Source organism: Dermacentor albipictus, chromosome 9, assembly GCF_038994185.2.
Source record: "Dermacentor albipictus isolate Rhodes 1998 colony chromosome 9, USDA_Dalb.pri_finalv2, whole genome shotgun sequence".
NCBI classification, from domain to species: Eukaryota; Metazoa; Arthropoda; class Arachnida; order Ixodida; family Ixodidae; genus Dermacentor; species Dermacentor albipictus.
This window is the reverse complement of record NC_091829.1, coordinates 19,689,898-19,703,827: the sequence shown is the minus strand read 5'-3', so window position 1 is coordinate 19,703,827 and position 13,930 is coordinate 19,689,898. Positions and strand designations below refer to the sequence as shown.

The 13,930-nt window shown below is 48.0% G+C and overlaps 2 protein-coding genes across 2 annotated transcripts in view; one reads left to right on the top strand and one right to left on the bottom strand.

Moving 5' to 3' along the window:
* LOC139049761 (latrophilin Cirl-like) overlaps window positions 1-13,930 on the top strand; it is a 1,359,947-nt gene that overhangs the window by 59,764 nt on the left and 1,286,253 nt on the right. The window lies entirely within an intron of this gene.
* The window catches only part of LOC135917295 (uncharacterized), a 56,718-nt gene that overhangs the window by 33,094 nt on the left and 9,694 nt on the right, over window positions 1-13,930 (bottom strand). Inside the window, exon 2 of the mRNA XM_065450849.1 lies at window positions 4,510-4,596. Within this exon, the coding sequence (XP_065306921.1) occupies window positions 4,510-4,596 (87 nt within the window). The remainder of the gene's footprint in view (window positions 1-4,509; window positions 4,597-13,930) is intronic.

Below are 13,930 nucleotides of genomic sequence, written 5' to 3'. Positions count from 1 at the left end.
GTACACGATTTCGACATTTTGGCGCCACTCTCGTCCAACTCTCCAAAACGATTAATCGAACAGGTCTAATCGATTAAGTCGACAAAATGAAAGGTGGATATCGATGAAGCTAAATCGTTTTGCGTGATAAATTTAATCGATTCATCGTTAACCTATATTACCAACCCTATTACGGACGAACGGATTGCACGACGTTTCGACAAAAGTCGCCAAAAACAGCGACACGACTAATTATAATGGCCAGGACAAATAATAAATGGTCGCAAGCGGTACTCAGAGTGAAAACGTACAGGACCGAATTTCAAGATATGCGTTACCGAATGTACATTGAAAAATGCATTGGTGTTCCGGTTACGTTTGCCTTGCTTTGCTTAAACAGGGCGTTTTCGTTTTCTGTATATGAAGATTAACAGGACAGCAGCACAGATTTCCGCGCAAGCATTACAGGGCTTAGCTCCCAACTGGCGCTAGAGAGGTTCAGAATTCGTTCCGAGCGGAGATGCCTACAGACTCCCCGCGGCTTGAATTTGTACGTTACAGTATGCGCCCTAAAGACCATTGGCCGTACAAGTTAATCAGTGAGATATTGATAGTAAATCACGTAATTTGAATCGTGGGGTTCAAGGCAACATTTGTGCATAGAGAGACGCCGTACCGAAGGCTTCCGGACTCACGTTAACCACCTATAGCTGATAGGTTCTCTACCGTGCAAAATTTTGCATGTAAACGTGGCCGCTGCGCCTTGGTAGCGAACCCGTGACCTAAGAGGGCGCAGGAGCAGATCGTCATAGTCAATTCGTCTTTGCGGCGGTTCGTGCAAGCAATGACCTGTTCTTCGAGTAATCCAGTTTAGGTAGTAGAATTTTGATATCTGCCAAGGAGGTTGCTACACATTTGTTAAGATACAAAGACTACTGGTTTAAAAACTTATAACTACAATTGACCTATTATGCAGTTTGCACAATTAGAGCTACACACTTCGTGGCTGTCGCTCACGTCTTAATTGACGCAAAGCGCCCGGCTGTGGTTTGGTGGGAGGGGAGAGGAGGGATGTCGCGCAGACGGCGCGCGCGCGTTCTGTCGATGACAGCAGCGGCAGCAGCAACAAAAAAACAGAAGGACGTAGCAAAAACCTTCAAATGATCGATGACATAGCTCTTCCGTTAGTCACATTTAAATATGCACGCCCGCGCGTTGAACTTTGGACGCCCGCCAGCGCGCGGTGACAACAGCGAACGTGGCCGGCGGAACGGCGGGCACCCGGCCGTGTCTTTTGTGTCACGCCAGCTTTGTCTCGCAGATAGGTCGTATCGTGCGTGGCCCGTCCGACAGACAGTGAGGAAAACGAGAGCGCCGCGTCACTCGATCGTCGATTTACGTGGACTTGCGCGACCCTGCGCTCTAGAGAGAGAGAGAGAGAGAGAGAGAGAGAAATAACCTTTATTTATATAGCCGGCAGATTGGTGGGGGGGCCAACCCCGCCTAGATGGCGGCCAGAAGCCCTTGAGCTCTAGCGGCATCCTTGGCCTGCATGACAGCTCTGCGCTCCAAACATTTTTTTACGCTGTTAAGGGTGTGGGCTTGTCCCATGGCTGACACCCTTATCTTTAGGGCTGTAGCGTATTTATTTTTTGTTACGCACGACGGCGAGCTCCAACTGGACGTGTGATGAGAAAAGACGTAGCTGAAAACTGCCCATTGTAACCACACGGTAAAATAATTTACACGCCTAGAAGTGAAAAGGGTGTAAATGTGTCAATAACTCACACATTAGGGTGTGAATCATTTACACCCTCAAAAGTGAGAAAAGGTGTAAATGTGTCTATAACTCGCACACTTATGGTGTGGTCACCCGAAGTGTGAGTTATACACATTTACACCCTTTTTCACTTTTGAGGCTGTAAATGATTTTACAGTGTACCTGGGGCGCGCAAAAGACATACGACGCGAGAATGTGACAGCGATAGCTGTACGAAAGATTATTTAATGCAATTTACGTGTCATCTGTCGCAGCTGTCATCAATTGGACTTGCCGCGCGAAGTCGGCAAACAAGAAAACTTCATTGGTCCCCAACAAAAACACTCGATCTTATACATGTCTTAAACGTGAGGGTGCTAGCCATGAGACAAACCTGCCAACCCTCCCGAAGTTCCTGAAACGTTCCGCATTTGGTCTCGTTTTACGATTCTACGATTTTACGATTCGTCAAAATGTACGCGAAATAAACCTTGCGGCGCGAAAGTCTTGCGCTTGTCGGTATAAGAACCTTCAGCCCGACGTCTTACGACGCTAAAAGAACGCTAGAGGAGGTACCGGTTTCGAGCAAGTTTATATGCAAACAAGTTTCCGAAGCAGGCGATATCGGCGACAGGAAAGTCGCTGAAAAAGTCAGTGATATAAAAAAAACGACATGGTTCTTTATTCGATTTTGCTGTTGCTTGCGTGCATGCGTCTAAAGTTGAATAATAGTTTATGAAGTGCTTTTCGATTCCACGAAAGGCGTATGCTCAGCGTGCGCTTTAGAGAAAAACAAGTATTTCTATTTTCGGACACTTCTGTGTTTGGCACAAGTAATTAGCTAAAATGAACTTTTATTTGACGTCAGCAGTTACATATGCCTGGATTACGGGCTCTATAAACACTCCAAGATTCGGCTTCAGAGTACTCCGTACTCCGTAAGGTGCAAATGCCAGTTAGACAAAACAAATTAACGAGTACAATATGTTGCAGAAATGTACGTGTCATGTACAGATGATTCAGCAGAAAATACACGGCACGCAATGGATCTGCTAACTTGGGAATAACTGGCAGCTGCTACGGCCAAACGAGTGCATATCCATGTCAGACTCCTTGCACACTGACTTCAGTTATTTGCAAAATTAACTTTGAAGGCAGGATGGGAAGTCACACGTGTTTTGGCGTGTTCGTGTAGTCGGGCGTCGCGTAAAGGGTCGCTACGTAGCCCGTGTCGTCGGACTGTCTCGGAAATGGGCAGCTGGCCTACGATACCGGGGCGTCACGCGGAACAGCGAATTCTTTATCCAAAATTTTTGCAGGTTGTTACAGAGCATGCAAATTTACAGGACTGCTTCGTGGTATTGCAAGGGAACTCACATCTACAAGTTTTGGGGCCCTCACGTAACGCGCGAGATGCCCCGTACAATATAAACAGCCTGTCTGTTCTCCGGATCCGTGGGTCAGAGAAACCAGTGACGTCACGTGTGGTCAAAGCAGGTGGCCCGAGGCCGTCGTAGAACTCTGCGTTTGAGGGTAAAACGATGAGGAAGGAAAAAAAAAGAGCAGAATGGAGCGTCGTGTGACAATTTTGATGCCTATAGTCATAAAAACGTGAAGAAAAGGTTCGTGAGAAATAAGCACCCACCACGTGATGGACCAGCCGCGATTTCTCGCCTATATACGGGTGAGGTGTGGAAGGCGACTATGATGCGAGGGCGTCACTAAATGCTGCCGCTAACCGAACGATCCAAGCAATCTTGGAGGGTTTATTTACCCAATATATAAACGCGCAGCTAGCAGGCTTTAGAGACAAGGATGCTCCCTGACGATCGCGATTGACATCCGCACGACCGCATGAAATGCTGCGATGAAATGCGATAAAATGAGACGAGAGGTCAACGGCATAACGCCTCCGCACGCTGATGGGCACGATATGCCGAACAACACCTTCGCTCGTTGAATAGGCTGGCGCTGTATATATCATCACTGTTTGCTTTCCGTGGCCGTCGGCTTGGGCTGCTTGCACATCTCGAAGAAACTCCGCGCTTTTTGTCATGGAATTTCTCGATCTCGGTACGTGCCCCGCCTGATAAGAACGATAAGAATGTAGAAACTACCACTGAATTTTTTTCGCTGGTTCTATGCTACTATCAGACTGGTATAGACCCTGAAGGTACCTCTTAGAACCGTAACTGATAACGATATTTCCTTGTCTTCTCTGCTATAGTGTGGACACCAGTGCCTTTCTTTTCTGTATGCGTGCTAATTGTGCCGCGCCTAATTTTCATATTGTTACGCTAGAGCGACCGCAAAAACGCAAGAAAAAGGAAGGAAAACGATGTGGCCCTGTCTGTGGAGCGGCTCGGTGCCAGCGTGGCAACCCTTCTCTCCTTTTCATCATTGCATCTTTAAATAAGCGCACCCATATATGGCAACAATATAGTTTTACATTTAGCTTATTTGCTAAGAACGTCTAATATTTGTGCTCGTGCAATACTATATAGCTCCCCCTTGCACACCCATCGCGCGTGTTCCAAAACTGATATATTTTCACTATACCAAGAGGTCGCGATTTTCGTTTTGTTTGTTCTCTGCGCCGTCGTTCGCGCTGTGTCAGGGAAATGGTTATTCGGACGTCCCCCCTCCGCTTCCCCCCCCCCCCCCCCATATTTATGACAGGTATCCCGTGTTCGCCGCAAGGCATGCGGAGGCAATCCGCCTTCTCCCGCACGATTGGAAGCAATCGTTAGAACAGTTTTTGCGCGACTCACCGTTCTTGAAGGGCGCCCGTCCGTCACTCCGGTTTCGCTGGCCACCGAGGCGGTGTCGGTTAGTTCTACATCCTCGTAGTCATCAGCCTGTAACGAAAAAGAGGGAGACTTCCGTGTTTCAGTCGGCCGACCGAGGCGGAAACAACGACTTCCGCCATCTACTTCCGCAGATCGTTTCCTTTTTCCGGCTGCTACGCGTGCATGTATTGTTGTAATGCTGTAATACTGGCCGAGCACGGACAGTGTTGCTGCGAAGCAGGGTTGAGTGATTGATCTTTCAAACCATTCTGCATTTTAATCGAACACTACACAGGAATATTAAGTTTAAACGGCACTAATGAAAAGCATTACGTCATTTCGCGGTAAGAGGTCGATTACTGAAAGAGTGAGTGCAACATTATTGCTTTTTTTTTTTCATTTTCGTGCCTTTATACAACGACGCCGCTACGTCACTGTTACGTGGATTTCAAAGTCTTTTCTCGCCTTCGGGACGCTGCGGCACTGTGAATTCTCTCCAATCACGAGAGCGAATTTTTGGGTCTCGCAGAACGTTAATTTGCTAATAAGCTTAAATTCCTCTTTAGTGTCACTTGCATTTGTATAGTATACGATTTAGCAAACCCAGCTACGGCGTCGTGGTGCTGAGCACGACTCTCTCTCTCTCTCTCTCTCATATATATATATATATATATATATATATATATATATATATATATATATATATATATATATATATATATATATATATATATATATATATATATCGCTTTCATTTGCTCTTAGTGTCCACTCATGAGGGAATACGTGAGAAAATGTTCCAAAAGCCAGGGGAACTCATGCTTCAAAGTGTTGTTTACACTGGCTTTACTCAACAAAGTATAACAAAAACATAGACGTTTCGCCACCTATGCGGGTGGCATCGTCAGTACACAATGGCAACAAATGAGAAATACATCCTATTTATCTATGAAAGTGCCGTAAACATCCGGCAGGGGGCCACGGTTAGAGTTACATGAAGATTGATTACGACGGATGAACCATGATTCTACGAACTTTCTTGGGCCCCATCGGTGTTCCCGTGCTAGTGTGGTTACATTGTTAAAATCAAACATGTGTCCCTTTGATAAACAATGATCAACCAATTCTGTCTTGGCACGTGTAGCATGGGTGGCTTTCGTAGCATCTCTTAGATGTTCCTTGATACGGGTGCGACGTCGCCGCCCTGTCTCGCCAATGTAGCTGGCATCACAGTCCGAGCAGTTGACCTTGTAGACGACACCACTTTGTTCGTCCGGAGGTGTGCGGTCCTTTGGCTTCGGGAACACGTTTGCCAACGTGTACGAGGGTTTAAACACAGTTCGAACACCTAAAGGCCGTAAAGCCCTGCGCACTGCTTCTGATACACCGCGGACATACGGAATGCACACAAAGGAAGCTGGCCTTTCGGCCTTGCTCTCACGAGGTTTTTGCATGCGGCGCTGCGTATCATTGACAAAGTGCTCAGGGTAACTCCGCTTATGCAATAGAGTGGCCACATTCGTTAATTCTTGCTCCCTCAAAGTTTGCGTTGACGAGAGCGCATCGCAACGAGACAGGAGAGTGCGTTTAACATTTTAACAATGTAACCACACTAGCACGGGAACACCGATGGGGCCCAAGAAAGTTCGTAGAATCATGGTTCATCCGTCGTAATCAATCTTCATGTAACTCTAACCGTGGCCCCCTGCCGGATGTTTACGGCACTTTCATAGATAAATAGGATGTATTTCTCATTTGTTGCCATTGTGTACTGACGATGCCACCCGCATAGGTGGCGAAACGTCTATGTTTTTGTTATACTTTGTTGAGTAAAGCCAGTGTAAACAACACTTTGAAGCATGAGGGAATATTACCTGTTTGGCCAACGTTCTAAGGTTAGTAGACCTGAAAGTAAGCCCTGAGTAAGTGTACTGCTGCCAGGTACGAAAGTATATATGGACTGTGTGTTACAAGCGCACTTTGCACCCCGACGCTGAATCGTTGCCAATCGGCGCTCTTGGCAGGTGCTGCGGGTACGTGACGAGACGGTCACTTCCTGACCGTAAAGGGAGATGTGCATGTAGCGGTAAAAAAAAGCGCCGGCTACCTAACCCTAAAGAACCACATGCCGAACGCGACACTTCGCTGGATGAAGCAATCAATCGATCCAATCGATGTCGTGCTTTCTTTTTTCGGGGGGGGGGGGGGGGATGAGGGGTCTGTGCGTTGGTGTGTTACGATGTAACTACGACGACTCGCCCAGTTTTACTGCGCTGCCGCGGTTACGTGCAAATTTGTTTGTGGTGTACGGTGACAGAGGCACTGAATGCGGGGTACGGTAACAGAGGGATTCGCTGCGCAAGCGCGTCCCTGAAGTGAGCCTTTTGGCCTTGACGTTGGTCATCTCTCTCTCTCTCTCTCTCTCTCTCTCTCTCTCTCTCTCTCACATGCTTCTGCTTGCTTGTTTTTTTTAACGTCTTCCTTTTTTTTTTTTGCTCGAACGAGCTTTGCTCTGTGCGCGTGACACACTCGCGGTTGTGACCCTGCGGGACTCTTGACTCCACCATCGAGTCCCGACGGTCCCGGACACCTGTCGTTAGCGCGCCGTTCTGACCGGGACGCGTGTGTTTTGGGCAGCGCTGCTCGCAGCCTTAACGGCAGTCGGCGGCTTTGTCCTACATACGGGTCGGAGAGAGAAGATGCGCTCTGTTTCATCTCCCCAGTTGGAGTAATTCGTGGTTGCCAACTCTCCCTCCTGCCGCGGTCTCAGCGTGACCATGGCGTTGCGCCGCTCCACGGGCACGAGGTCACGGGTTCGATTCCCGCCGCGACTTGTTGCGAGAAAACGCTCGTGTGCTTATATTTAGGTGCACGTTAAAGAAACCCCCAGTTCGTCAAAATTAATCCGGGATCCCCGGCGTGCTGTATACGAGGTGCCTCACGATCTTCGACGTGCCTCGTAGTCAGATTCTAGTTTTTTTGCCGAGTTAAAAGCCCAGAATTTGATGTAAATTGCCAAGTCCTTGCCAAATCTCCCCTAGTTTGCCGTAAGTTTCACGAATTCGGGCTCGTCCTGTACTTCTCACGGATTTTTCTTCAAGTTTTACGAAAAAATGAATTCTCTTGGCGAATAAAAGTTTCGCTCGTTGGTGACCCCGACTGCGTAGACCCTTTGCAAGTCTTCTCATTGTAAAATGGGGGGCTTACCTGCTCGGATCGAGCTTATTTGGAGGAGTTCCTGAATACCGAGCACAACAATGACGTCAAAGAAAAAGCCGCCGTGATATAAAAAGTTCGTTGTTTGTCATTTTGTGCTGTTTCAGGTTTTCCGTTGCTTGTGCGCTCCGACTAAATGTATGTCAGGGTTAATAGCGTGCGTATGTATCGCACGATATGTAATGTATGTGATAAATATGGCTGTGCTCAGGGCAATCTTAAATATGTGTGTGCAGCTGACCCCTCCCCCCCCCACACACACACATACACACAACTCCCGGTGTTCTTTTTTTCGGTGTTCTTTTTTTTTTCTCCAGGAAACAGATGCTTCCATATTGAGAGGTATAGCGATTTAATCTTACAGGTTTCAGCTCTGTCGCTCCATAATCAAGTAAGTGTGAGCCGGAGAAATGGTCTCATTACGGAGCCACTGCAACAATTTTTGAATGAAATTTGTCACATTTATTTTAGCAAACGTGCTTATAAATAGGGCACAACAAAGGCAGGCACAGCTGTGATTACAGGTAAAATCTCATGGAACGAGCTACGCCAGGTGTCGCCCAAAGAAAGACGAACGTACGTCCTAACACGTCTTCGGTGTGAACCAATGTTAACAGCACGCAAAACCCTATAAACTGAAGTTCTGGCACCTTTATACATGACTCAAATCTCGAAAAAATCGATAATTTCAGTCTGGTTGGGTGGCATTTACCCAACGGAGAACTAAGATCACACAGAGTACTTGTAAGTGTGCTCAGTAGGTTTTTTTTTTTTTTGCAGTGCAGTTGTTGCGCGGATCGCTGCACCGAACTAGTTCAATAAATGTACTAAAAAGGCCTCCAGTGTTGCAGGTTATTCCGCGCAGTTCTGCGAGTGACACTGGTGCGCGGAGGCGTGTTCTAAAAGGTCACCAGCAGCGAAGCACCTGCAGAGCCGGACGGGGCCAAACATTAGCGCGGGTTTTCCTCTCTGCATGTTTTCTCGAGAAACGTGCAGAGACCAGCCTCGCGAGGGTGGAAAGAAAAAAAATATGACATGCCGTTTGCTCGCGCGGCAAAACCTTGACGTCGTGTTTTGGCGTTGCGCAGCCCTTTTCGGTTCCGTCTGTGTTTTTCCTTCTTTTCTTTTTTTTTTCCTGAGCGCTCCCCTTAATAGGACAGACGACTACATGAGCAAGGTCAGAGGGGGCGGGGAGTGGGAGGCGTGTCCACTTACGTGGTTGGTATTAAACGGGCCAGTGCATTCAAACGACGTCTGTGTTAGTAGTCGGTAAGGATTCATAAGACGAGTGCAATCTTTGAGAACGCTACCGACTGCAGCAGTGACAGGGACAGCTATGGATGCGGGAGCGATTTTTCTTGCTCGGATAAAGTCGGTTCTTGTCTACATCAAGAGTTTCCAAAGAAGACGATTCAACCAGTTTTGAGTGCATGAAAACCAAGACGCGGAGGCGCAGAAAGTTCCTATGCTTATAGAATTGTTCGCAAGCTAGAATGTCAGCTTACGGTGACGCTGAAGACCTAGCAATAGCGGCCATACACTTAACCCATGCATGCTACAGACTGGAACAGCCTTCCCTGGGACATCGCCATCGTCGTTTCAACTTCAACTTTTCAAGATTGTGTTAGTGATCATCTTAAATGTTAATTACTTCCTTGCTTGTTCATTAGATAAATAAAGAACCCACCCCTTATGTAATGCCCCCCAGAAAGGGGCCTTTAAGGTAATAAAACTGAACTGAACCCAAATAGCACTTACGAACTAAAAAAGCTGTGTGTACTCGGTCCTATAGATTTGCGCGCATTTCTAGCAAACTGCGCATCTTCGACAGAGAATAGCGTCCTCTTTCTGGCTGTTCGAAGAGGCATCGAAATCGTTTCGTTGGTGCTCTGCCGTGCATGGAGGCAGTTGTGTATGAACTCTCAATGCCATGTTTTAGAAAATACGTAGGACAGTGGTGGCTTATATAAGAAAAAAGGCGGGGCCCGTGACGTATTCGTCACGCAATCCTCCAGCTCCGGTATGGGACAACGCAGGGAAAGAATTTCGCTAGCGGAGGCTAGACGGTTCGAATGGAGAGAGTGTCGCACTTGTCAGTGGAGCTCGCCTACTGAAATCAAGGTTTCGCGGCACTTGAAGTATTTCTGGCTTGGTTATTAATGACCCAATTAGAAAATTTGGCGGTAGAACGCTTCCTGGAGGGCACGTACCAACTTCAAGCTTATAACCAAAATTTGATATGTGGCCTGCTGAGGGGACCGTTATGGTTGCTTTCTGTCTAAGGGTGCGAGTACGTCCTACACGTCTTCGGTGTGAACCAATGTGTGAACCGATTTGCACCCTTAGGGACCCTTAAGTGTGCAAATCGGTTTACAGCGTTCAAAAGAACTCAAAGCATAACTTCAGAAATAATGTACTACTTAAATCGCGCTTCAGCTTGTTCTAGAAGCCGTCACCGAATCAGTGGAGGTTAGCGGTAATCTATGCGCACACATTTGTCGAGATTCTGATATGGATCTGGGGCAAAATTCACGAAACTTTCACTTCTTAAGTGGTCCTTGTCATTGACCGGCCGTCTTCGCTAACGACATGTCCAGCATCTGGATTAGCTGGAATTTCCTCTTACGCACAGCTATATAATGTGATAGGTTTCCGTGAATGCAGGCAATTGGGTATGCTATGGGGGCGGTTCTAAGCGTATGCTGATATTTTTTTGCCGTTGTCGACGTTTAACCGTCGCCGTTATCGACATGCGATGCAAGTCGTGGGCGTTGACTGAAGGACGCGCGCGGTGGCGCTTAAACAATTTGCCGGAGATTGCAGCTTATCCAAAAAAAAAAAAAAACCCTTCTTGCTGGGCAATGTTCACGACTGCAGCAGATATCAGAAGCTATACGCCGCAGTTACCGATTACAGCTTTGTTTATTAGGAAGATTTTAATTCGGCACGAGGCGTCCATTTATTTACCCACTCGTTTAAAGCACCGAAATGCGCTCATTAGACAAGCGTGTAAGTGATGTGAATAAAGCCTGCCCTAATTAGGAGTGAAATACTGTAATAAGAGACTTTGATTTAGGGCCTCGATTTTTTTTTACCAACGTTTTCCAAGATTGAGAAGCTTTTATAAAATATTTAAGCGCAAATTTTGCGAACCGGTAACTGCGACATAAACGTGCGTCGCATTTCTCTAAACTGCATCTGAAACGGTCGAATTTCGTAAGAGTTAAATGATCATATTAGTTACAGCGTTTACGGAGATTTTGCCAAAGCCCAGTTCACAAATTACTGGTATACTTATGATCGGTGTACAATGCTACAATTTTTTTTTGTCCACTCTAGATGTCTCAATAGATGGAGTTTACACAATTGCGATATTTCCTTCTTGCCCAGCTCATTCGATACTCCCATGTTTACAATTTTGCAATATTCGAGGATTATCTTAAAACATTTACTGACCTAAATAGTCTAGCCCCTACATTCTAAAATTTCAATTTCACTGCAACAAACAGCGCCGAAATTTACTGAGGATGCAGAGAAAGAAAATTACTTCCTTTTACCATGTACTTGCTCAGACAGGTTCCTGAACTAAATGAGTTGGTGAATTAATTAGTTCAAACGTACACGACGCAGTTTCACAGCTTAAGCCACAACGAACGTGGGTGACATTGTATAGCATCTAATTTTCGTACCTATTTGCCGAAAAACCAGCCACGTAAAAAAAAAAGGAAAATGCAAATCCAACGCACATCTCGGAACCCTCGATCGAGCTTTCGTGAAACGAATAATGAAATGCTTGCGGACTCGGGGCCGTGGCTTCTGAGCCACACTGCTGCAGCTGAGGCTCTGGGAGACCGACAGACAAGCGTGGAGCACCACCCCAACCACTTTTACTTCGCCGCGTTCAGGTATTGTTAGATACGGGACCTTTTTCTTAGCCCCCCTTCGAGTTCCCCAGATCACATCGAATCGCACCACAGCTAATTGAGAAGCGCGGATGCCACATTCCAGAGGCGCGCACGTGCAAACAAGTTGAAGGCCCCCACTTCGTACGCCGCCGGTGGAGCTATTCAATGCTTGACTCTTCGATAGCCCGGCACTGTTGCAAGGAAAGTGGGTCCCGAAGCAAGACCGCTGTGATGTACCGGAAAGGCCTGGCAGCGTAGCCACCATACGCCCATTGTGCCGACGCGTTGCAAGCCAGCGAGGCAAGACCGCAGGGAGAAGTAAGGCAGCGTGAAATTCTGCCCGCCTTGGTCCGCCGTCGCCCCACCTGGCTATTGTGACGGCGCGTAAGTCAGCAAAGCAAGACCGCAGGGGGACCAAGCGGCGACACTCTTCGCCGGGTATGACACCATCGCACGGGCGCCTACCATTGGCCGAAAATGGCGTCATCTGCGCGGGCTCGCCCATTGGCCGAACGTCGTTTGAAGCCGAGACACCGAAGGGCTTAAAAGACACAGACCGGGAGTAGCAAGAAGAGCATTCCTAGAGCATTCCCTGATTCATCTCTCTCGAACTTCTTGCGACGGGCCGCAGCGTCCGAGTTGCTGCCGGCCCGTAATGACTGTACGACTGTTCATTGACTCTCACTGTAAATAATGTAAAATAAACTTCCCAAGTTTTTCATCCCGAAGTCCTCCTCAACTCCTACAGTATACACAGTATGCACGTACGTCATTCAACGATACTCCGCGACTTCCGGTTTACGGCAGCGCCATGTTGGGGAACCTATAGGCCTATGCGCGCGCCTGTTATGAGGTGCCCCAAGATGGCGGAAGGTAGCGAAAGCAGGCGAAAGCAGCGGATGTGACGTCACGTGCATACAATGTATACCAACTGCCAGCTATCCAGCTCCCCGGAGCGCTTGCATCGCGAAGAACGTCTCGATGTCGAGGTGCACTAGCGTCGAGGCACCCTAACATGGAAGAAGGAAAAAGATAAGAATGGAGCATAGCGCAACTCGATTGAAGCCAAACCTGGTGGCCCAGCACGTGATCGGGCGTCGAAGTGCGCGTTTGGTGTTAGGGTTCCCGATCTGCAGGCAGAGCCACCGCAAGGCAGCCGAACCATAAAGTTAAACTCTATGAGCCGAACAAACGCGCACCGCATAAAAACTACTGGCGCAGCTACTGGGAACCCAACGTCTCGGCAAATCTCGATTCTTGCTCCCCGATCTCGACGTGAGAGGTCACGTGTTGGGCCACCGCTGTGGCTTCGTGGAGCGTTCGCTCGCCAAGGCTGGCTGCGTGACGTAATGCTCTCTCCTATACACGGAGGAAGGAAACTAAGGAGAGGCCCTGACGTCACTCTTTGTGAAGCAAAAGTGAAGCCGGAAGTTGGCGTTGCTCATGGCGATGCCCCGCCTTTTGTGCCACCCTCCTCTCTTGTTTACATCTTTCGCGAAACCACGCCGCGCTGCGCGTGGTATCGCGCGCGGAGCGCGCGCGCTCGCGCAACATCCGGCAGAGCACGGTGCAGGTAACACAGCGCAACAAGACACGGTGACTAACGCAAACCCGCCCACACAGCGCCTTTGCCACGGCACGAGACCTACCAGAGCAACACGTGTGAGCGCTCAAAAAATCTGAACAACGCCGCCATTGTGGCCCAAAAGGCGTGGCCATGCAGGAAAAAAATAAATAAATAAATAAAAAAGCAGCAAAAGAAAGAGAACCTATACGTCATTTCCGCCACACTTTTCTCCTAGCGCGCGGAGGGGGTAGGGTCTCTCCTTAGTTTCCTTCCTCCGTGCTCCTATACTTTTTTCTTTCCTCCATGCACCCTAGGCCACGGCTGATGGCAGCGCCCCACGCGCTGTAACTTTGCTCACGTCATTCCTGCGTTGCAGTGTACTAGAATATAAGTGTACTAGAATATAAGTGTACTAGAACGTAAGTGTAGTAGAATGTTTGCCCAGCGTCACAAGTGATTGCCATGCTCAAATCGCTCACGAATGTCATGCGTCTGCTACTGACGAACATGGACACTCCAGCTGCTCGTAGCGCACTGCAAGTATTGGACGCGCTGACTCCAGTACTTGAAAGCATCGCATAGCACCATGGCCCGCCCCTCGCTGCCCTTCCACAAGGAAGTCAAGAAAGCATCTTTACTGCAGTAATTGCTAATTGCTAATAGTAATTGCTATTAATGGATGTCATTTTTTCGCTGGAGGAGCTTGAAGCGGCAC